General features: G+C 59.9%; 1 protein-coding gene across 1 annotated transcript in view; it reads left to right on the top strand.

The window, feature by feature from the left end:
• ARHGAP44 (Rho GTPase activating protein 44) overlaps window positions 1-23843 on the top strand; it is a 28441-nt gene that overhangs the window by 2979 nt on the left and 1619 nt on the right. The window contains exons 2-19 of the mRNA XM_062010881.1: window positions 7836-7875; window positions 9799-9903; window positions 9985-10061; window positions 11042-11153; window positions 12001-12077; window positions 14818-14935; window positions 16586-16654; window positions 16752-16833; window positions 17774-17901; window positions 18851-18962; window positions 19100-19181; window positions 19721-19801; window positions 19878-19991; window positions 20121-20212; window positions 20446-20626; window positions 21223-21240; window positions 21453-21662; window positions 23742-23818. Of these exons, the coding sequence (XP_061866865.1) occupies window positions 7836-7875; window positions 9799-9903; window positions 9985-10061; window positions 11042-11153; window positions 12001-12077; window positions 14818-14935; window positions 16586-16654; window positions 16752-16833; window positions 17774-17901; window positions 18851-18962; window positions 19100-19181; window positions 19721-19801; window positions 19878-19991; window positions 20121-20212; window positions 20446-20626; window positions 21223-21240; window positions 21453-21662; window positions 23742-23818 (1775 nt within the window). The remainder of the gene's footprint in view (window positions 1-7835; window positions 7876-9798; window positions 9904-9984; window positions 10062-11041; window positions 11154-12000; window positions 12078-14817; window positions 14936-16585; window positions 16655-16751; window positions 16834-17773; window positions 17902-18850; window positions 18963-19099; window positions 19182-19720; window positions 19802-19877; window positions 19992-20120; window positions 20213-20445; window positions 20627-21222; window positions 21241-21452; window positions 21663-23741; window positions 23819-23843) is intronic.

The raw sequence follows: 23843 nt of genomic DNA, 5'->3' as shown, positions 1-23843 counted from the left end.
GGGCTGCAGGGATGTGGTGTGGGATCACTGAACAGGATCATGGTGTGGGGATGCTGTGGGACTGGGAGTGGGCTGCAGGGATGTGGTGTGGGATCACTGAACAGGATCATGGTGTGGGGATGCTGTGGGACTGGGAGTGGGCTGCAGGGATGTGGTGTGGGATCACTGAACAGGATCATGGTGTGGGGATGCTGTGGGACTGGGAGTGGGCTGCAGGGATGTGGTGTGGGATCACTGAACAGGATCATGGTGTGGGGATGCTGTGGGACTGGGAGTGGGCTGCAGGGATGTGATGTGGGATCACTGAGCAGGATCATGGTGTGGGAATGCTGTGGGACTGGGAGTGGGCTGCAGGGATGTGGTGTGGGATCACTGGACAGGATCATGGTGTGGGAATGCTGTGGGACTGGGAGTGGGCTGCAGGGATGTGGTGTGGGATCACTGAACAGGATCATGGTGTGGGGATGCTGTGGGACTGGGAGTGGGCTGCAGGGATGTGGTGTGGGATCATTGAGCAGGATCATGGTGTGGGGATGCTGTGGGACTGGGAGTGGGCTGCAGGGATGTGGTGTGGGATCACTGAACAGGATCATGGTGTGGGAATGCTGTGGGACTGGGAGTGGGCTGCAGGAATGTGGTGTGGGATCATTGAGCAGGATCATGGTGTGGGAATGCTATGGGACTGGGAGTGGGCTGCAGGGGGTTGCTGCTGGAGCACGATGTGGGGCTGTGTTGGGGGAGCGAGCACAGTATGGGGAGACAGTGCAGGAGTGGTGTGTGGGGGCTCTGGCAGGAACATGCTGTGGGAAGGAGGAACAGGAATCCCATCCAGGAGTGCAGTGTGGGGATGTGCTGTGGGAACCCGGTGCAGGACTGTGGTACAGGAATGTGGTGCAAGAACGTGGGAGTGTGGGACAGGAGAGAGGTGCAGGAACATGGTGAGGGAACAGAGTGTGGGACAGGAGTGAGGTGTGGGAGCACAGTGTGGGAATGACAGGAATGCAGTGTGGGAACATGGTGCAGGAGCACTGGGAGCTTCCCTCTGGGCAGCAGCAGGAGGTTGTTTTGGCAGCAGAGCCTTTGATTTTCCCCTCACATGTGTGCTGAGCTGTGTTTGCTCCCCAGCTGCATTGAGGGGGTTTGTCACATCTCCCACCCATGGCTGCAGGATGCAGGGGGATGGATGTCCCCAGGCCCTGGGACCACCTGTGTATGGGAGATGTGAGTTGAGCACCACACACAACCCCACCTGCAGAATGGTGCTGGGACATGGGGAGCATCCCCCTCCCTACACCCACAGAGCGGGGCCATGCAGGGCTCCTTACAGTGCCAGACACAGGTGGGGGCAATGGGATGGCAGCCATGGGCCCAAAGCCACAGAGCCCCTAATTCTCTTGGGACCTCAGGGCTCTGCTGGTACCCACAGAACTGCCCATGCTGCCAGGCTCCTCAGAATGGGGTTACTGGGGGGGGCATGGCCCCTCTTTGCCAAGTGCTGGGATGGGGCTGAAGCCACTGCAGGGCTCAGCGGGAGCTCAGTGACCCTTCTCTTCCTTGGGCCAGCCATGTTGGTCCCCATCTTGAGCAGGGGCTGATGTTTTATCCCTCTTCCTCATTGCCCAGCCCTGAGCACTCTCTCAGGAATGAGGACTGGGAGACCCCTGAGGACCGAGACCCTTGTGGGAATGAGGACTGAGGTGGCAATGGGGAACAAGAGATGGAAACAGGGAATAAGAGGTGGAAATAGGAAATAGTACAAGGAAATGGGGAAGAGTAAGTAGAAATAAAGAATAAGAGATGGAAACAGGGAACAATAAAGGGAAATAGGGAAGAATAGATGGAAATAAGGAATAATTAATAGCAATGAGGAATAATTAATGGAAATAAGGAATAATAATAGAAACTTGATGTTCTGTGTGCCTGAGAAGAGGCTCACTGGGGTATGTGGTCCAAAACCCTTCAGGATCTGAGGATTGTCCTCTCCTGCTCATCACCAAACCCCCATGAACCACCATCACCCTGTAGTGCCAGCACCCCTGGGCCCAGGGCTGGATGCTGCCCCACGGAGGTTGTCCCTTCAGGGTAGATGAAGACAGTTGACTTGTGGCAGTGGCAGTGGTGTCACCCAGCAGGACCTGTCCCAGAAGACCTACTGCTGCAGAGTGGCTGTGCTCCCCCCTCCCTCTGACTGTGGGGCTGGGATGGGGGGACATGACAGATGACAGCAGTGACATGTCCCCAGTCACCCTGAGGGATGAGGGAGGGAGGCACAAGGGGGGTCCCAGCCCTGAGTGGCTTTTCCTGCTTTTGGAAGTGTTCTTGGCTTAAAGAAAGGAAGAAAAAGTGCAGCTGAAGGGAAAAAGACATCTGTGGGTCTGTCAGCAGTACCAGGACAAGGGCAGGGACAGGCAGGGACAAGGACAGGAACAGCTCCTTAACCCTGTGAGGTGGCCACATCTGGCAGTCAAGCAGGGGAGCAAGTGGCCATCTGCAGGGACAGGACTCTGCACAGAGAGTGGGGATGCTGGGATCAGGGTCAGGGTAAGGATCATGGTCAGGGTCAGGTGAGGATGCTGAGTGCATTTCCTAATCTTTCCAAATCAAGTCTTCTGCTCCATTTCCCAGGGGCTGTCATGCCCTGAGCACGGGATTGGTTTGGTTTGGTTTGGTTTGGTTTGGTTTGGTTTGGTTGCTTACTTCAGTCTGCTTTGGCTTGGTTTGGTTTGGTTCTACTTGTTTCTATTTGGTTTGATGTGGTTTGGTTCTGTTGGTTTGCTTTGCCTTGCTTTGCTTTGGTTCTGTTTGGTTTGGTTTGGTTCTGTTTTGGTTTATATTGTTTTACTTGATGTATTTTACTGAGGTCATTTCACTAGATAGAAGGAACTGGGCAAATTGCAGCCAAACAGCAAACATTTGGCATTAAAATAGATAGCCCTTATGTAGCCTCTAGTAATACATGTTAAGCATTTCTCTTGAACTTCAGGATAATGACAGGGGAGGATGAACACACTAACAATGTCAGAAAGGCTTAGGAGTCAGCATCCAAGCAATTTCTAGTAATGCTACTGTACTTTTCAGGCTCTAAGCAGCACAGAATTTCTGCTCATCCCACAGTTGATACCTGACCTTCAGGAGAATCCCTGTGCCCAGTCTGCAAGGGGCCATAATATTCCTCTCCATGGGGTAGAAAAAGAAAAGAGGAGCCAATAAGTGTCTGTAAAACATATTGAGGGTGTTAAATTTGCAGTTGTTTAGCCCTTTGCTTGGTGACTGAGCCAGTGGAACCTTGTGCCCTCACTTTGAGGACATGAGATGATGGGCACAAGTGTCTGGATTTTCCAGAATCATCTCAAAATGGGGTTTTTTTTTCCATCGGGGATAAATCAGGTGCTGCAGCCGTGCAGAGCAGCCTGGCAGGCGCTGGGGCACACGGGGAGGATGGCATCAGCTTAAAAGGAGGGGTCCGCTTGTGTCCTTCTGGTCCTTTCCGAGCACCCCGAGGTGCATCCCTTATCCCTGAGCTGGACATCACTTCCATAGCTCTTCTTTCCCAAGCACCAGGACGTCTGCACCGAAACACAAACCCTTGAAACCCCGAGATTTTCCTCTCTGGGCAGCAAGAATGTGCTGCAAGGTTGCGGGGGGGGGAGGAGAGAGATTTACTCTGCATGTAGGAAACAAGGGCGGAGGGAATACAGGCACCACCTGGGATTTTTCCCGACGGCATTTGCAGGAGGCAACAACAAGCTTTAAATAGCCGAGTTCCTCCTCTGCACTCCGGGGTGCTGGTGGTTGGCCACCAGCAGCCCCCTGCCCCCCCTTTCACTCCCGGCTGCTGCCGGCAGCTCCCCCCGCAGCCCGCCGGTATTTTTATCCTCCTCCTGGCTCAGCAGCAGCTCTGACAACCTGAAATATCGATGGAGAGAGCTGAAGACTTCGTCCCCGTGGCAAACAGCCTCAGGAGCCTGAGCTTTGCAGGGTCTGCTCCGTGATTTTCAGGTCGGGACCGAGCCAGGGCAGGATGCGGCCCCGGGGTGCATTTCCCTCTGTGCCGATGCAGAGAGCTCGCAGCCGGGGAAGGGGCTGGAGATGAGGAGAAGAGGCTTTTCTGCCTCTGAAATCTGTCCCCCATTTTGCTTTGATCCCTTTGTTTTTCCCAGCGGTGAGCAGAAGGATGGAGGAAAGCAGGGACCAGCCTTCCCTTCCCCCATGTCACCTCTTTTTTTCCAGCCTGGCACGGGGCCGGCTGGGTGGGCAGCGCTGGGCTTGGGGCACGGGGAGGGTCTGTCCGCAGCCCCCCGGGGCAGGACCAGCCTGGGATGCGCTGGAGGAGGCGCCGGCGGGGCCGTCGCGCCGCGTCTCGCTGGATGTTGCAGCTCGGACTCGTCTCCCCGGGGGGGTTTCAGCAGCGCTTTGAACATCTAAATATTTGATGTTTCTCTTCTTGACCGCTAAAGAGGCACCGGGAGGAGTGGGGAGCTCCGTTTGGCCTCGGCTGGTTCGTGGGTACGAGTCCCCGGGCTGGGCTCTTGGGGGCTTCCCCCTTCCCTCTGGCACACAGGATCGGTGCTCAGCTCCTTCCCCGAGTTGGGTGGTTGGAGCTCACCTCACCAACATCACCCCTGAGCTCTGGGGGCTCCGGGACCTCAAATCTCCCCGCGGGTACCAGCGCCCAGGGGAGGGATGCGGCACCAGGGGAGGGATGCGGCAGGACCGGGATGGGGCCGGGCACCGACCCCGAGGCCGCCCGGGATGGCGAGACAGACCCGTCCGTGGGAGTTAACGGCCTCGGACGGGTTTTTCGTCCCTCCCTCTGCCTGCGCTCAGCGCTGAGGCTATTTTTAGGCTGGAGCGAAGAGAAATCAAGAGAGCCGCCGGCGTCGGTAATGAGACAGTGCTGAAACATTTCGAGGCGTGCTGCAGCGAGGATGTGGCTGGAAGGGGCGTTTGGGGCAGGAGGTGTGGCCAAGGAGCTGCCGGGGGCATCACGGACACGCTCTGCCTCCGGAGACGCGTCCTCGCCCCTGCCCGGTGCGCCGGGAGCAGCGCTGCCGGCAGCGATGGCTTCTCCCTTCAGAGAGAACTGCCCCGAAATCCCTGCCCTGCTCTCGGTTTTGTCATCTCAGGGTCAAATTCAAGGCCATAGGCTCCTTGTCGTGGGTGATTTGAGCGTCGGAGCAGGGCGGGGATGCGGGATGGGCGTGGGGAGGGAGGATCCAGCCCCATGGAGATGTCAGGAGATGCTCCAGGGAAGCACCGGCTTTGCTCCCGGGGTCGAGGCGCTGCAAGCTCATGTAGTATTTATTCGGTAATCCACTTCATCTGTTTGATTGGTGTCGATTTCTGCTGGCAGCATTTAGTTTTTGCTGAAGTGAGGATTTCCCAGGGTGGAAATCTGGAGGGGAAGGGAATGAGTGGGCGTTGATTTACCAAGAGGGGTGTGAGCCCCTGTGCCAGGCTGCCCAGGGAGCTGGGGGAGTGCCCAGCCCTGCAGGGATCCCAAAGCCCTGGAGCTGAGGTGCTGAGGGCTGTGGGTCAGTGCTGGGCTCAGCAGGGTGAGGGCAGGGCTGGGACTGCAGCAGCATCAAGGGCTTTTCCAATCATAATGATTTGCCTAAAGGAAAGACAAAGCACTGAGAGCCACAGGGTGTGGGCAGGTTTTAAGGCACAAAGTGTTGGGGGACTAGGAACTAACTAGGGAAATTGGGTGTCCCTGCCCTCCTCTTTTGGGTGCTGTTGGTTGCTTGAGGTCACTTTGCATGGGTGACAACCACCATCTCTGGCTCCCCAGGGGAGACACAGGGATGGAAATACCCATGTGAAAATGAAGGGGTGAAAAGAATTGCCCAAAGCTGATATGGCTGAAACTGGTGCAGGGAGGAGATGCTTTGGTGATGCCACCAGTTGCCTGTTCTGATGGTGGGGCCATGGGGTGCTGCAGTTGTTCCTGGGTGTGATGTTGGTGCCTGTGTGATGTTCACCCACATACCTCCCACCTCTGGTTCCTCCAGGATGCTGAACACACCCTGAGCCAGGGCAGGGGAGCAGGGAGGGGCCCTTCTGTCCGTGCCCATGGACATTTGCTGCTCCCTTCCCCAGCTGTGCTAATCCTGCAGCATTTCCAACCCTGTCCACAAACAACAGAAGCGAGTGGCAGAGGCAGAGAGAAGCTGAGCATCACCACCCTTCACAGCCATGACATTGTCTTAGGGGCATTTCTTTCTTTCTTTTAAACAAAAACAAATAGGCTTGGGGAAATTTTAATGTCCTTTTTAAGACTGACTTAAATCAGACACTGAGACAACTTTGATACCAGATTTAATGCAGTGAATTCACACTATTAAAACGTGGACTCTCTCAAGTCCAGCTCTGCCAGTGCTTATTTCCTCCTTTCTTCTTTATTTCCCCTCTTCATCTTTCCTCTTTATTTCCTTAGTTTCTCTTTTCCTCCTTTCCTCTTTGTTTCCCTTTTCTTCTTTCTTCTTGATTTCCTTATTTCCTCTTTTTCAACGCTTCACTCAGTCTCTCAGTGCTGAGAAAGCAGCTTTGGAAGCAGAAAGCAGCCAGGCTTTAAAGCCTGAGGCTATAAAGGTACTTTTTTTTCTAAGGATGAGAACACTGGGCTTTCCTTTACTTGTTAATGAACCTTTAGCAACTAATTAGCTAAGCCACAGCTCTGCCCAAGCGCCTTGTGACAGAGGTTGTTTTCCAAAGAGAGACGATGTGCTCAAGTGGTTAAAAAAGCCACCCTGAGAAAGTGAATAAATGATGCAGAGTGTGATGGTTTAAATAAGGCTGAGCAGCTCGGAGTGGGTTTGTGGGCAGAGCTGCTGTGGGGCTGGGATTCCAGCTGTGGGTTTGTGTCTCTGCGGGAGCAGAGAGGGAGGATGCCGCGGGCTCCGGGGATGACGATGCCCCGGGGGCTCAGTTGTGCTGCTGGGCTGTGTCCTTGAAGTCTGCAGCGCTGAGGGTCTGCAACTGCTTTGACACCTCCCTGTGTGGCTCTGCCGGCATCCTGAGGGGGATGCAGCTTGTCTTGCTGGGGAGAAGGGCTAAATAAGGGGGAGGTCAGGGCAGGATGCTCTGTCCTTTGCTCCATTCTCCTAAAGGAGATGAGGCAATAAGAAGAGTGTGGGCAGCAAATCGAGGGAGATTCTCCTTCCACTCTGCTCTGCCCTGCTGAGGCCTCATCTGGAGTCCTGTGTCCAGTTCTGGGCTCCCCAGCTCCAGAGGGACAGGGAACTGCTGCAGAGAGGCCAGTGCAGGGCCACCAAGATGATCAGGGGGCTGGAGCATCTTCCTTCTAAGCAAAGGCTGTGGGACCTGGGGCTGTTCAGTCTGGAGGAGACTGAGGGGGGAGCTCATTAACAGTTACAAATATCTCAGTGGTGGGTGTCAGGAGGTTGGGGCATCCTAGCAACAGGAAGCATCAGGTAATGGGATGAAACTGGAATACAAAAAACCCATTTAAACATGAGAAAAAATTGTGTCAGTATTGGAGTGAGGGAGCCCTGGGCCAGGCTGCCCAGGGAGGGTGTGGAGGCTCCTTCCTTGGAGCTCTTCAAGACCCACCTGGACACGTTCCTGTGTGACCTGATCTAGGTGGGAGCTGCTTCTGCAGGGGGTTGGGCTGGATGAGCTCTAAAGGTCCCTTCCAACCCCACCATTCTGTGATTCTGTGATTCTAATTGGTGGGAGCAGAGAGCCTGAGATCACTCTCTGCATCCTAGTGGCAAAGCAGGTTTGGCTGGGCCTGGTACTGTGGGGTGCAGCCCTGGCACTGCCACCTCTGTCAAACCCTTCAGTAACACTTCATGCTCTTTCTTGTCTTACAGGGCTGAGAAGACAGAGGTTTTGAGTGAAGATCTCCTGCAGGTGAGGTCTTCTGCAGCTGGGCCCATGGGTGCCTGTGGATACCCACACAACCACCTGTGGGTGCTGGATGCCCGGCTGCTCCGTGCTGGTGTCCTGTGGCAGCTGTGAGGAGGAGGAAGAGGGGGTTGGGAGCATGGGAAGCATCATTATCTCCCTCTCAGCTTGTTCCCAGCCTGGTTTCCAGGTCAGCTGGAATTGGATCCGACCTCACCTCCCAAGGGACAGAGACCTGATACAGCTGGACAGATTGCGGGCGCCGCATCGCCCCTCTCTGCTGTGAAACCTGCCCTGGGCATGGGCCATGTGCCAGCAGGGCACAGCCCCAGAGCTGAGGGGCTGGTCATGGGCCATGTGCCAGCAGGGCACAGCCCCAGAGCTGAGGGGCTGGCCATGGGCCGTGTGCCAGCAGGGCACAGCCCCAGAGCTGAGGGGCTGGCCATGGGCCGTGTGCCAGCAGGGCACAGCCCCAGAGCTGAGGGGCTGGCCATGAGCCATGTGCCAGCAGGGCACAGCCCCAGAGCTGAGGGGCTGGCCATGGGCCGTGTGCCAGCAGGGCACAGCCCCAGAGCTGAAGGGCTGGCCATGGGCCGTGTGCCAGCAGGGCACAGCCCCAGAGCTGAAGGGCTGGCCATGGGCCGTGTGCCAGCAGGGCACAGCCCCAGAGCTGAGGGGCTGGCCATGGGCCGTGTGCCAGCAGGGCACAGCCCCAGAGCTGAAGGGCTGGCCATGGGCCGTGTGCCAGCAGGGCACAGCCCCAGAGCTGAGGGGCTGGCCAAAAAACCTCCCATGGTTCCTCAGAGAGTCAGCTGCGATGCTCAGGTCACGGTCTCTCAGGGACATCTCCTCTGGGGGCCTGTTGCTTCTGGAGCAGGGAGTCCTGCACATCCTGGCTTAGGAGGATGTGCCTTCACAAATCCATCACTGAATTCATGAGGTTTCTAACTGACACATTCTCTGAACCTGTGGCTCAGGTGCCAATGGGTGAAGCAGCTGCTCAGCTGCCAGGGCGATGCTCAGCTGCCAGGGAAGTGCTCAGCCACAGCCTCCACCACAGCCTGGGTATCCTCTGCCATCCTTGGCTGCTGCTGGAGCTGCTTCAAACCCTGGTTTGGGGGAAAGCTGATGAATTTACACCTTCCAGCTCAGAGGTTTTGTCTGTGCCAGGTAGTGGATTTTGCAGAAGCAGCCAGAGAACCACCGTGTGAGGGTGCTGGTGGCAGGAGGCAGTGACTTGCAGGTGACAGTGGCTTCAGAGGGACTTTTGGCTCTTTCTGGCTGTGTCCTGCCTTCCTGTGCCTCTTGTTTGGCCCTAATGGCTCTGCTGCCCTGTGGCAGGGACATGGCCCAGTGGAACAGAGCACAGGGGAGTGAGCACTCCCAGCCACCAACTGCCAGAGGGAACATCAGCAATGAACCTTTATTCTTTCTGTTTTCATTTATAGCATTTATTAACAGTCAGAAGTACCCAAAGGGTCAGTGTCAGGAGGATGGGGATACTGTTTTCTGTGGTGGCCAGTGCCAGGACAAGGGGTCACAGGCACAGGCTGGAGCACACAAAGCTCCAGTGGCACAGAGGAGCAAGTCCTTTGGTGCTGAGGTGAGGGAGCCCTGGCCCAGGCTGCCCAGGGAGGGTGTGGAGGCTCCTGCTCAGGAGGTTTCCACCCCCACCTGGACACGTTGCTGTGCCCCTGATGGAGGGAACCTGCTTGAGCAGGTGCTGGATGAGCTCTGCAGGGCCCTTCCACCCCCACCACTCTGGGTTTCTGCCCTGCTTAAAGGTCAGGATGGGGCAGCATCACCCTGAAGAAACTCCCTCCCAAGTGAAGCAACACTGCCCTGGCCCTGGGTTGGGTGCTGGGAGGTTTCAACCCATAGAGCAGCACAGGCAAGATGTCCCAGTGATGGGCAGCACTGCACCTGCAGGTGGAGAAGCGCCTGGAGCTGGTGAAGCAGGTCTCCCACAGCACCCACAAGAAGCTGACAGCATGTCTGCAGGGCCAGCAGGGCCTGGACGCCGACAAGCGCTCGGTGAGGCCCAGGCAGGGCTCTGGGGGGGGTGCTGGGGGAGCTGTGGGGCAGCACCAGGGACAACTGTCCCTTCCTCTGCAGAAGAAGCTGCCGCTGACGACGCTGGCACAGTGCCTGATGGAGGGCTCAGCCGTGCTGGGCGACGACTCCCTGCTGGGGTAAGGAGGGGCAGGGGCTCCTCAGGCTGCTGGGAACTGCTGCAGCCCCTGAGCTGTGAGGCCTGAGAAGGGGGTGGGGGGCTGCAGTGGTGATGCTGCGATGTTCCTGTGCTCTCAGTAGTGCAGGGGGTTCATTTATCCTCCTCCTTGTGATGACTTGGGGTGCTTTAGTCATGCAGAACACACTGGCAGCCAGAGATCTCTCTGTTAAAAAGGTCTGTTCAATTTCAGATGTCACTGGTAGTACAGGGAATTAGATTTTCCTGACAGCTGCCATCCTCCCACCAGCTCTCTGCCAAGGAAGGGATGCCCTGCACCACTGCCAAGAGCCCCAGGGCTCTATGTGCCCATTGCTCATCCCTGGGGCTCTATGTGCCCATCACCCACCTCTGGGGTTCTGTGTGCTCATTGCTCATCCCTGGGGCTCTATGTGCCCATCACCCACCCCTGGGGCTCTATGTGCTCATTGCTCATCCCTGGGGCTCTGTGTGCCCATCACCCACCCCTGGGGCTCTATGTGCCCATTGCTCATCCCTGGGGCTCTATGTGCCCATCACCCACCCCTGGGGCTCTATGTGCCCATTGCTCATCCCTGGGGCTCTATGTGCCCATCACCCACCCCTGGGGCTCTGTGTGCCCATTGCTCATCCCTGGGGCTCTATGTGCCCATTGCTCACCCCTGGGGCTCTGTGTGCCCATTGCTCATCCCTGGGGCTCTAAGTGCCCATTGCTCAACCCAAGGGGTCTATGTGCCCATCACCCACCCCTGGGGCTCTCTGTGCCCATTGCTCATCCCTGGGGCATTATGTGCCCATCACTCAGCCCCTGGGGCTCTATGTGCCCATTGCTCAACCCAAGGGGTCTATGTGCCCATCACCCAGCCCCAGGGACTGTAAGTGCCCATCACCCATCCCTGTGAGGCAGGTGGTTGGTCATCCTGCCTCAGCCCTGTAGTGCCCAGCATTATTGTACCCTTGCAGGAAGATGCTGTGGCTGTGTGGGGAGGCAGAGGACAAACTGGCACAGGAGCTGATCCACTTCGAGCTGCAGGTGGAGAGGGATGTGATCGAGCCCCTGTTTGTGCTGGCTGAGGTGAGTGATGGGCAGGGATGGTGTGGGCTCAGGGGGCTCCTTGAGGTGTTACCAGGCTGGGGAGGGGCAGGATTCCACCATCTCCTTAGTGCCACATCTGGTTCCTGACCCCTGCAAGGGACCTTTCCCCGTGGAGCTGCCTTCACTGCTCTCCTTCCTGAAGGCAGAGGCATTAACACATATTTCTGACCCATTTTCCCAGCCCCAAACCCATAAAGCCCACACCATCATTGTTCAGGGAGCATTTTTTCCCTCCTCCTCTTCCCTCCTGCTGCCAGCTTTGTTCTTCAGTTTAACCCAGTGGCTTTCCCCCCTCCCCCTCCCATCATTTTTACATCCAGAGACACATCCTGGGCTTGGCTCTGATTTCATTTTCCTCAGCAGAAACAAGATGTGGATCAGTGGTGAGCCTGGCAGTGGGAGGTTAGTGGTTGGGCTTGATGGCCTTAAAGGTCTCTTCCAACCAAAATGAGTCTGTGGTGCTGAGCTTTATGCCCTGCCCGTGGCTGAGGCTCTCAGCCATTACTAAACCCTTTGGCAAATGGTGCCAGGGTGTGGGAGCTTCACACCACTGTCCCCAAAAGCCCTTTCCCTGCCTCCCAGCAGCTCCCCAGGGCAGGAAGCTTTGGATGCTCCTGTGGGGGCTGGCAGGGGTTGACACTGCCCAGGAGGCACGGGGGGGAGGGCTGAGCTGTGCCATCTCCCTGCTGATGTTAAACAAAGGAGCTGCAGCCTTTCCCACCTGGCTTGTGCCAGCCCAGGCTGATGGTGCCATGGCCAAGCATGAGCTGCCCCCACACTTGGCTGAGGGGGTTCAACCTCCTGCCCTCCCCCTGTGCTGCTACAGGTGGAGATCCCAAATATCCAGAAGCAGAGGAAGCACTTGGCAAAGCTGGTGCTGGACATGGACTCCTCCAGGACACGGTAGGGAACGGCTTCAGAGGCACTGGGTGAAAAACAAAACCTCCCAAGTGATGGGCAGTGCTGAGGGAGAGGAGGGGGCACATCCCTGAGCCCTGGCACCGTGGCTGCTGGGGGAGAGGAGGGGGCACATCCCTGAGCCCTGGCACCATGGCTGCTGAGGGAGAGGAGGGGGCACATCCCTGAGCCCTGGCACCATGGCTGCTGGGGGAGAGGAGGGGGCACATCCCTGAGCCCTGGCACCATGGCTGCTGGGGGAGAGGAGGGGGCACATCCCTGAGCCGTGGCACCGTGGCTGCTGGAGAAGGGGAGGGGGCACATCCCTGAGCTCTGGCACCATGGCTGCTGGGGAAGGGGAAGGGGCACATCCCTGAGCCCTGGCACCATGGCTGCTGGGGGAGAGGAGGGGGCACATCCCTGAGCCCTGGCACCGTGGCTGCTGGAGAAGGGGAAGGGGCACATCCCTGAGCCCTGGCACCATGGCTGCTGGAGAGGAGGAGGGGGCACATCCCTGAGCCCTGGCACCATGGCTGCTGTAGAAGGGGAGGGGGCACATCCCTGAGCTCTGGCACCATGGCTGCTGGAGAGGAGGAGGGGGCACATCCCTGAGCTCTGGCACCGTGGCTGCTGGAGAGGAGGAGGGGGCACATCCCTGAGCCCTGGCACCATGGCTGCTGGGGAAGGGGAAGGGGCACATCCCTGAGCCCTGGCACCATGGCTGCTGGGGGAGAGGAGGGGGCACATCCCTGAGCCCTGGCACCATGGCTGCTGGGGAAGGGGCACATCCCTGAGCCCTGGCACCATGGCTGCTGGGGGAGAGGAGGGGGCACATCCCTGAGCCCTGGCACCATGGCTGCTGGGGGAGAGGAGGGGGCACATCCCTGAGCCGTGGCACCATGGCTGCTGGAGAAGGGGAGGGGGCACATCCCTGAGCCCTGGCACCATGGCTGCTGGGGAAGGGGAAGGGGCACATCCCTGAGCCCTGGCACCGTGGCTGCTGGGGGAGAGGAGGGGGCACATCCCTGAGCCCTGGCACCATGGCTGCTGGGGGAGAGGAGGGGGCACATCCCTGAGCCCTGGCACCATGGCTGCTGGGGGAGAGGAGGGGGCACATCCCTGAGCCGTGGCACCATGGCTGCTGGAGAAGGGGAAGGGGCACATCCCTGAGCCGTGGCACCATGGCTGCTGGAGAAGGGGAGGGGGCACATCCCTGACCTCTGGCACCATGGCTGCTGGGGAAGGGGAAGGGGCACATCCCTGAGCCCTGGCACCATGGCTGCTGGGGGAGAGGAGGGGGCACATCCCTGAGCCCTGGCACCGTGGCTGCTGGAGAAGGGGAAGGGGCACATCCCTGAGCCCTGGCACCATGGCTGCTGGAGAGGAGGAGGGGGCACATCCCTGAGCCCTGGCACCATGGCTGCTGGAGAAGGGGAGGGGGCACATCCCTGAGCCCTGGCACCATGGCTGCTGGAGAAGGGGAAGGGGCACATCCCTGAGCCCTGGCACCATGTCTGCTGGAGAAGGGGAGGGGGCACATCCCTGAGCCCTGGCACCATGGCTGCTGTAGAAGGGGAGGGGGCACATCCCTGAGCTCTGGCACCATGGCTGCTGGAGAGGAGGAGGGGGCACATCCCTGAGCCCTGGCACCATGGCTGCTGGAGAGGAGGAGGGGGCACATCCCTGAGCTCTGGCACCATGGCTGCTGGAGAGGAGGAGGGGGCACATCCCTGAGCTCTGGCACCATGGCTGCTGGAGAGGAGGAGGGGGCACATCCCTGAGCTCTGGCACCGTGGCTGCTGGAGAGGAGGAGGGGGCACATCCCTGAGCCCTGGCACCATGGCTGCTGGGGAAGGGGAAGGGGCACATCCCTGAGCCCTGGCACCATGGCTGCTGGGGGAGAGGAGGGGGCACATCCCTGAGCCCTGGCACCATGGCTGCTGGGGGAGAGGAGGGGGCACATCCCTGAGCCCTGGCACCATGGCTGCTGGGGGAGAGGAGGGGGCACATCCCTGAGCCCTGGCACCATGGCTGCTGGGGAAGGGGCACATCCCTGAGCCCTGGCACCATGGCTGCTGGGGGAGAGGAGGGGGCACATCCCTGAGCCCTGGCACCATGGCTGCTGGAGATGAGAAGTCTTGACTGTGTCACCATGTGCCTTGAGGTCAAGCTCTGCAAGGAGCTGTCTGCTCCTGTCTGCAGAAGCCACGAGTCCCTTTCCCTTGCCCAGCCTCTGCAGACAAGAGTGGGTTTTACTGTCACAAATATCGAGGTTTTTTCCCCCTTTTCCCTGTCTGGGTGTGTTGTGGTGAGTGCTGGCAGAGCCTGGTGCTGCTGCTGCTGTGGGGTAGCACCGGGCTGTGGCTGCAGGACGTCCCTGGGGATCCTCCTGTGTCCCACACGTTGCACTTTGGCTGTTCCCTGGGGCTGCTGAGTTGGCCAAGTCCTGCCCATCCCCAGTGCCCTGGGGAGGGGTTTGGGATGTGTCTGCAGTCCCCAGTGTCACCCATCACCTTCCTCTCTCCTCCCACTGGGATGAGGCTCATTCTGCTGCTGCAAACAGCGGTTTCATTGGAGCCCAGCGCGTGCAGCCCCCGCGCAGCCTGGGCATGTTCAGGATTGGGCCTGACCCGTGGTGCTCAGCCCTGGGGGCTGTGGTAGGCCTGGCTGAGGGGAGTCCCTGGCACCCAGTCACTGCTCTGTGTGGGTGCCGTGTCCCCTTGCCAGCTCTGGGCTCTCTCCACAGGTGGCAGCAGGCGGTGAAGTCCTCGGGTCTGGCTGGCAACCTGCAGCCCTCCGGCGCCAAGGCTGACGCGCTGCGGGAGGAGATGGAGGAGGCAGCCAACAGAGTGGAGATCTGCAGGGTACCTGGGCATCACTCCCTGCTGGGGGGGTACTTTGGCATCCTGGGCACCATGGAGAACCTGCAGCCCCTCCTCTTACCCCATTCTTCACCTTCTTCTTCTTCTTACCCCGTTGCCCATGATAGACGCCCCTCCGCTTGCCCCCCGTGCCCAAAGGCAGCCCAGAGGCAGAGGGTGATGCAGGATGTCCCCAGTTCCTCTGTTCCCATCCTCCCTATGCCACTGGAGCCTGAGAGCATCCCCATCCCAGGGGCCTCATCCTGGCAGGAGCTGGTGAGCTCAGCACTGGGGGCACCCAGCCCTGGGACAGAGGCTGCAGGAAGCGCCAGCACTGCCAAGCCCATGTGTGCCACACAGCCACTTCAGCCAAAACCACCCCAGGGGGGCACAACCCACCCTGCTGGGAGCGTGGGATGGGGTTGTAACAGCTCCACAGGTCCTGAGAGAAGAGGCAACTGAGAGGAGATATCATCACTCTCTATAACTACCTGAAAGGGGGTTGTGATGAGGTGGGAGTTGTTCTCTTCTCTCCAATAATGAATGACAGAACAGGAGAAAACGGGCTCCAGTTGCCCCAGGGGAGGTTGAGGCTGGAGCTGAAGCAGAACTGTTTCCCTGAGAGGGGTGTCAGCCCCTGTGCCAGGCTGCCCAGGGAGCTGGGGGAGTGCCCAGCCCTGGAGGGATCCCAAAGCCGTGGGGCTGAGGTGCTGAGGGATGTGGGTCAGTGCTGGGCTGGGACTTGGACCATGATTCTGGTGGTGCCTCTGGGTAAGGGAGGGACACTGCTGCCAGAGCTTCATCACAGGTTTCAGTCATGAAACTCATGGCTTTAAATTCCTCCAGGCAGAGGGTACAAAGGGCTGGGTGAAGCTCGTGCTGTAGGTTTTAGATATGAGCTGGGGGTGTGTCTCAAATCCTGACTCTTTTCTCCAGGGGCACAACTGGAACCCATGTAGCCTCTGAAATCCAGTCCCAAACTCATGTCATCTCCCCCCATGTCAGAGTATTGCAGCCCCACATGCCCAGTGGGCCCGAGTACCCACCGTACTGGTGGTGGATGTTGCAACTGGGACATGCTCACAGTGGTTTAAAGCCCTGCTGCTGCTTTCCCCTGCCTGGCTTTTCCAAGGGGATTCTCAGGAGCAGTCTGGGAAGCATCACACTCCATATTGTGAGTGTGAGAACAGAGACACATGTCCCAGTGCTGAGAGGCTCGCTGGAATTCAGAGCCAGAAGCTCCCAATGCCCCATGGGGCTGCTCTGGGCCAAGCAGTGGGGATGCTGCTATGTGTGGCAATTAGCCCTTTGGTTAATGAGGCACCTGCAGGCAAGCCCAGAGTTCCCTTTGTCCTGATTTGTGTGCTCCAGCCAGCTGGGATTTGCAGCTTTGGGCTGACAGGTTCTTTCCAAGTAAATCCCCCTCCTGAGAGTTGGTTGTGAGGCGCTGGGTAACTGTGGGCTCTGGAAGGAGGAGAGTGAACACAATCCCCTGCCATGCTGAGGGTGTCCAACACCTCCAGCACATCCCCAGAGGGTCCTGCAATGTGCCACGCTGCAGGCTGCCTCCTGGGGTGGCCCCTCTGAGGGGCCCATCACCGTGGCATCACGGTGGCACGAATGGGCTGGCAACTGATTCTCTGCTCCCCACAGGACCAGCTCTCAGCTGACATGTACAGCTTTGTGGCCAAAGAAGTAGACTATGCAAACTATTTTCAAACTGTAAGTGCTCCCCCATCCCTTTGGGACCCCTCCAGTGTCAGCCCCAGTGAGGGGTGGCAGCGATGCCATCTCTCTCTCCACCCCTCGCTCCCTGCAGCTGATCGAGGTGCAGGCAGAGTACCATCGCAAGTCCTTGGCCCTTCTGCAGAACGTGCTGCCTCAGATCAAAGCCCAGCAGGGTAAGTGCCCAAAGGCTATGTGCCACTGGGGGCTCTGCCTCAAGCCACAGCTGTGTGGGGCTTGTGGGAGTGAGGGAGCCCTGGACCAGGCTGCCCAGGGAGGGTGTGGAGGCTCCTTCTCTGGAGGTTTCCAACCCCAGCTGGACACGTTGCTGTGCCCCCGATGGAGGGGAACCTGCTTGAGCAGGGGGTTGGGCTGGGTCAGCTCTGCAGGGCCCTTCCCACCCCCACCACTCTGGGGTTCCATGGGGCTTTGCCATGGCATGGCCTGGGTGTGGGTTTGTGGCTCAGCACCTCCCCTGCTCACCCCATCCACATCTCACCAGCCCTGGCACTGGGGAGAGCATCACATCCCCATCCCTCTCCGTGGCAGTGGCAGGATCTGGGGGAGAATCCACCTGAATATCCCCACTGGGAGCTTGGAACCCAACGCCAGGGAGGGTCTTGGGCCATCTCTCCACATCCATCAGCCTCTGCAGGAGCTGGGCTGGAGCCCAAGGCTGGAGCATGCCCTGTGCCATGGCCCCAGAACACTGCCCTCCCTGGGGCAGGCCTGGGGCTGCTGCCCTCACTGCAGCCAGTCCAGGCTGTCATCTCTACCTCATTGTTTTTCCCTCTATCCCACAAAACATTCCTGCCTCAAACCATGATGGAAGGAGGAGGAATTCATTGCAATGGTTTGCCTGGGATTGCTCCCCTGGGGAAACATCACCTGGCTCCTTTGAAATGCCCTGTGTGATGCTTGGAAAACCTTTTGGTTTGGATTTCACCTTTAAAAAGCACTTCCCAGGCCACCCAGGACAGAGCTGCAGGGTCCCATTCCCACCCAGAGGGAATGTTTTACTGCCAGCACCCTGTGCTCCGGGGGCTGGTTGGGGCAGGGCTGGGACAGACCTGGCACCGTGCCCACCCCCTCCCCTCAGCCCTCTGCCCCTCACAGAGGCCTGGATGGAGAAGCCGTCCTTTGGGAAGCCCCTGGAGGAGCACTTGGCTGTCAGCGGGCGGGAGATCGCCTTCCCCCTGGAGGCCTGTGTGACCATGCTGCTGGAGTGTGGCATGCAGGAGGAGGTGGGTCCCACATCCCACCACCCACCGCTGGGCACGGGGGAAGATCCTTCAGCAACATCCCAACCAACTGCAGAGCTGGGCACAGAGGAACCTGCTGGGGGGCACCAAGGCAAGGGCAGAGTCCTGCAGCTGGGGAGGAACAAGCCCCTGCAGCAGCACAGGCTGGGGTGGCCTGCTGGAGAGCAGCTCCAGGAGAGAGACCTGGCAGTGCTGGTGGGCAGCAAAGAAACGTGAGCAGCAACATGCCCTCGTGGGCAAGAGCCAATGGCAGCCTGGGGGCATCCAGCAGAGTGTGGGCAGCAGGTCGAGGGAGGTTCTGCTCCCCCTCTGCTCTGCCCTGCTGAGGCCTCATCTGGAGTCCTGTGTCCAGTTCTGGGCTCCCCAGCTCCAGAGGGAGAGGGAACTGCTGGAGAGAGGCCAGTGCAGGGACACCAAGATGATCAGGGTACTGGAGCATCTTCCTTCTGAGGAAAGGCTACGGGACCTGGGGCTGTTCAGCCTGGAGGAGGGAAGGCTGAGAGGGGCCCTTATCAATGCTGACCAATCCCTAAAGGGTGGGTGTCAGGAGGATGGGGCCAGTGTTTGTTGTGTGGTGGCCAGTGCCAGGACAAGGGGTCACAGGCACAAGCTGGAGCACACAAAGCTCCAGTGGCACAGAGGAGCAAGTCCTTTGGTGCTGAGGTGAGGGAGCCCTGGCCCAGGCTGCCCAGGGAGGGTGTGGAGGCTCCTTCTCAGGAGGTTTCCAACCCCAGCTGGACACGTTGCTGTGCCCCTGATGGAGGAACCTGCTTGAGCAGGGGCTTGGGCTGGATGGGATCTGCAGGGCCCTTCCAGCCCCCACTGCTCAGGGATTCTGTGATTCCATGACCCTATAAAGGAGTCCTGTGTGCCCCTGAGGCAGGGACAAGGCCCCAACGCTTGTCCAACACTTTCTATGTCCTCTGTGAAGGGTCTCTTCCGAGTGGCTCCCTCAGCCTCCAAGCTGAAGAAGCTGAAGGCAGCCCTGGACTGCTGTGTGGTGGATGTGCAGGAATACTCAGCTGACCCACACGCCATCGCAGGTACAGGCTGCAGGGCACAGGGTGCTGGGGCACAGGGTGGCCTGTCAGTGCCAGCCATGGGCACCCAGAGGTGTCATCTGTGGTGTGAAGGCTGATTGGAGGTCAGTGGTGTGGCCCATGTCCCCTCTGTGCTGCAGGAGCCCTCAAGTCCTACCTGCGAGAGCTGCCCGAGCCCCTCATGACCTTTGAGCTGTATGAGGAGTGGATTCAGGCCTCCAAGTGAGTCTGGGGCATCCCCACCTGGCAGGGGCAGTGGCATGGGAAGAACTGTTTCCCTGAGAGGGGTGTGAGCCCCTGTGCCAGGCTGCCCAGGGAGCTGGGGCAGTGCCCAGCCCTGCAGGGATCCCAAAGCCGTGGAGCTGAGGTGCTGAGGGCTGTGGGTCAGTGCTGGGCTGGGCAGGGCGAGGGCAGGGCTGGCACTGCAGCAGCTTCAAGGGCTTTTCCAACCAAAACGATTCTCTGAGGCACCTGAGGGAGGAGGCTGCAGTTTGGAAAGGGCTGTTTGCTGTTATTTCGCTCTCAAAGCAAACACATCCCTGGAACACAAACCTCAGGGTGCTGCACAGAGGTGGGAGAGAAGCAGCAACCCCCTGCTGCTGAAAGGTTTCCTTCTCGTTGTTTGGGGGACTCATCTACTTACATAATATATCATCAGCAGCCCAAGGGCCTGGTGGGGTTCCCAAGAGCAGGGCTGATGGGGTCAGCAGCCCTGGGGTGGGCTTGGGATGTGGGTGACCCTCTGACCCTCCTCCCTGCAGCATCCCGGAGCAGGAGAAGCGGCTTCAGGCTCTCTGGGGTGCCTGCGAGAAGCTGCCCAAAGCCAACTACAACAACATCAGGTGAGGCTGAGGCCCACAGGGCCATGGAGGGACAGGGAGGCCATGGCACCTACCCAGCCTGGGCTCTGCTTTTCAGGTACCTGATTAAATTCCTGGCCAAGCTGACCGAGTACCAGGACACCAACAAAATGACACCAAGCAACGTGGCCATCGTGCTGGGGCCCAACCTCTTGTGGCCACAGGCAGATGGGTGAGGCAGCGGGGTGAAGGCTGGGGATGGTAACTGGAGGAGGTGGGAAGGAGGTCCAGAGCCAAAATCCTGCAAGGAATAAGATTGGGCTGCCCTGGGGTTGCTGAGCTGCTGCCCGACACCTTGCAGGAACATGACGGAGATGATGACGACCGTCTCGCTGCAGATCGTGGGCATCATCGAGCCGCTCATCCAGCACGCAGACTGGTTCTTCCCTGGAGGTAGGCTGTGTCCTGCCCTACCCTGGGGGCTTCCTGGACCCTCCTTGGGGAGAAGATGCTGAGCTCTCCCATTTCTACTTGGGGCTTGGGCAAGCTTCATGACAGCAGTGAGCCCACCCTAGCCACCCTGCACACTGCTGCCCTACCAACACCCCCCGTCCCACCCCTCACTGAGGACACGCATCCTGACATACACCCCCCTCTAATCCTTCTCCTCCCACTGCCCACCCCAGATATTGAATTCAACGTGACAGGCAACTATGGCAGCCCCATGCACATCAACCACAATGCCAACTACAGCTCCATGCCCTCCCCTGACATGGAGCAGGGCGAGCGGCGGCAGCATGACCCGGCGCGGCGGCCCCTCAGCGTGGCCACTGACAACATGATGCTGGAGTTCTACAAGAAGGATGGGTAAGGTCTTGGCCTTGCCAGGGTTTGGGGAGAGGGAAGTGGTGGCATTGCCACTGCCCTGCTGGGGGTGGGGATGGAGGTTGGGTGGTCCTGGAGGGGTGGGGGAATCCCCAGCTCTCCGTGCTGGAGGTGCTCAGGGGTTCAACCCTTGCCCTCAGCTCGCTGGAGATGGGAGTGGGGTGGCCCTTGGCAGGGCAGGGGTCCAGTGCCCTGGTGTCACCAGGGTCTGTGGGTTCTGCTCCAGGGGGAAGCTCCCTGTTCCCAGCCTGTGCATCCCCCCTGTGCCACCTTACAGGGAGAGCAGCCAGTCAGAGTGGCTACAGCAATATCACCCCTCCCCCCATCATCTCCAAAACTCAACCAAAGGGCTCTGTCTGTCTCCAAAAAACAACCCCAGGGCTTTTCCTGTCTCCAAAAAACATCTCAAGTTCTCCCCATCACTGGCATAGTCTGGTCCCCACCATGCCCCTGCTGCCCCCTCTCCCACAGCCCCCTGAGCTCACAGTCCCCCTCCCAAGCAGAGGGCTGTCCCCCTGGGCACTGGAGAGTTTTAGAGAGGTTCTGCACTAATAATCACGTGTTTCTGCCCAATGCAGCCTTAGGAAAATCCAAAGGTACCGTGTCCTTGTCAGGGAGGGTGCTGGGTGGGTGCTGCTGCTTGGGGAGGGAGAGGTGGTCGGTGGGTGACCCGAGTGTGTCCCACTGCCACCCCTGTCCTGCTGCCACGGACCTTCATTCCCAGCAGCTGCCTGGTGGAAGAGGCGTTTTTGGGGCCCGGGTCCCCTCCTGCCGGAGGGTGCTGAGTGTCTGTCTGTGTCCCCCCCAGCATGGGCGTCAGGGTGATGGACACCTCGTGGGTGGCTCGCCGAGGCACCTCGGGGCCGCGCAAAGCCGCGTCCGCCCCGCCTCCCGCGCTGCCCCCCGAGCTCCCCGTCACCCCCCACTCGCCCATTCCCGAGCAGTCGCCGGATATTTCAGCCACCCCTTCCCCACCTCCACCCACCTTCGGCTTCCCCCCGGCAGCTGAACGGACAAGGTAAGGCCACCGCACTCCCCCGCTCCGTGTCCCTGTCCCGGGGGTACCACCGGGTGCGGATCCCGCAGCGGAGCGGCCGCGGGGGGCAGCCGGAGCGGATGCTCGGCATCCCGGGGGTAACGGCAGCGGCCCCGGGGGACAGCGGGAGGGGATGCTCGGCATCCCGGGGGTAACGGCAGCGGCCCCGGGGGACAGGAGGGGGATGCTCAGCATCCCGGGGGTAACGGCAGCAGCCCCGGGGGACAGCGGGAGGGGATGCTCGGCATCCCGGGGGTAACGGCAGCAGCCCCGGGGGACAGCGGGAGGGGATGCTCAGCATCCCGGGGGTAGTGGGAGCGGCCCCGGGGGGCAGCAGGAGGGGATGCTCAGCATCCCGGGGGTAACGGCAGCAGCCCCGGGGGACAGGAGGGGATGCTCAGCATCCCGGGGGTAACGGCAGCGGCCCCGGGGGACAGGAGGGGATGCTCAGCATCCCGGGGGTAACGGCAGCGGCCCCGGGGGGCAGCGGGAGGGGATGCTCGGCATCCTGGGGTTAACGGCAGCGGCCCCGGGGGACAGGAGGGGATGCTCGGCATCCCGGGGGTAACGGCAGCGGCCCCGGGGGGCAGCGGGAGGGGATGCCCAGCATCCCGGCGGTAGTGGGAGCGTCCCCGGGGGGCAGCGGGAGCGGATGCTCGGCATGCCGGGGGTAGTGGGAGCGGCCCCGGGGGGCAGCAGGAGGGGATGCTCGGCATCCCGGGGGTAACGGCAGCAGCCCCGGGGGACAGGAGGGGATGCTCAGCATCCCGGGGGTAACGGCAGCGGCCCTGGGGGGCAGCGGGAGGGGATGCTCAGCATCCCCGGGGGTAACGGCAGCGGCCCCGGGGGGCAGAGGAAGCACCCACCACGGGGTCCCTGATCTGCGGGGAAGGGTCCCTGCCTGTCTGGAGCGAGTTTGGGGCTGGAGGTGGGAGGAGAAGCCGGACCCCGCGTCCCCCGGACCCTTCCTCTGCCCCAGGGCTGCGGATCGGTTCAATTTGCACGGGATAAATGGGAAAAAGGACCAAAATTCCCCTTCTGTGTCCCGGGCTATAGCCATGGGGAGCGGGCAGCCCCCGGTGGGTCGGATCATTATGCGGTGGGACGAAATGGGGGGAGGTGAGCTCAGCGGGGACTCCAGGGCCGCTGCCCCGCCACCCCTCCCCAGCGCTTCTGCTCTTCGATCATTTTTCCCTCGGGTTTGGGTTTTTTCCCCTGTTTCTGGGCGCTGTGCAGAGGGGGGACGTGGCCGCTGCCCACTCGAACAGCGGCTCGGGACCCCACCGGCTCCTGCCTCCGGCCCCATCGCCGGGCTGCAGCCGGAGCCTTTCCCCGCACCCATCCTTCTCCTCGCCGCTCACCCTGGCGCCGAGCCTCGCTCCCTCCGCCGCTCCCTCACCCCGCCACTGCCCCCCTCAACTCCCTCCACCCCGCTCCTCCCCGGGGCGGCCGCGGGGACACGGCCCGGGGGGCGGGAAAGGGGGGCTGCAGCCTCGCACCCACTGCCCCGGCGGGTCCCGCGGAGCGGCTGGGACTGAGGGGCGGCTGCCGGGGCGGGGAGGGGTCACTCTGGGACGTTCCCGGACCCCGGCCCAGCCAGGGAGCTGCGACCCGCCGCGCCTGGCGGGTGCGGGAGGGGGTGCTGGTGCGGAATGACCCGAGGGCTCTGCCTTCCTCTGCCCTCGGCTTCTTGTTTTAATGATCCGCTTTATTTTTCTTCTATTTAATGATTTCCTTGGTTATTAAATGTTTGTTTTATTTTTGTGTTTTCCCGTACTTTCGTTTGATTTTTGTCTTTTTTGCCGATTTCCTACTCTGTTTTTCATTTGCGTTTATTATTTGGTTTCTGTTTAAAACCATTTTCTCTTCCCTTATATTATTTGTATTTTTTATTTGGACGTTCCCATCATTCTGATTTTATTTCTTTGTAACATTTCTCATCCTTTTCATTTGCTTCCATTCTTACTTTTCCTTTCTCACCCGGTTTGGTTTTGGTTCTCCTCTCCCTTTTATTTTGGGCTCATTTCTTTCCCCCTTTCCCTCCTCCTCCCACCTCACCAGCACTTTAAAGCCCAAGGAGCCCCCCCCCGGTCCGCCCGCCACCCCCGCCGAGCAGAGCCCGCACGCCCCGCGCAAAGGTAGGAGCGGTGCGGAGGCTGGTGG

The sequence above is a fragment of the Colius striatus genome, chromosome 18 (genome assembly GCF_028858725.1).
Source record: "Colius striatus isolate bColStr4 chromosome 18, bColStr4.1.hap1, whole genome shotgun sequence".
Taxonomy (NCBI): Eukaryota; Metazoa; Chordata; class Aves; order Coliiformes; family Coliidae; genus Colius; species Colius striatus.
Note: the sequence above shows the minus strand (reverse complement) of the source record. Positions and strands in the feature narration are given on the sequence as shown.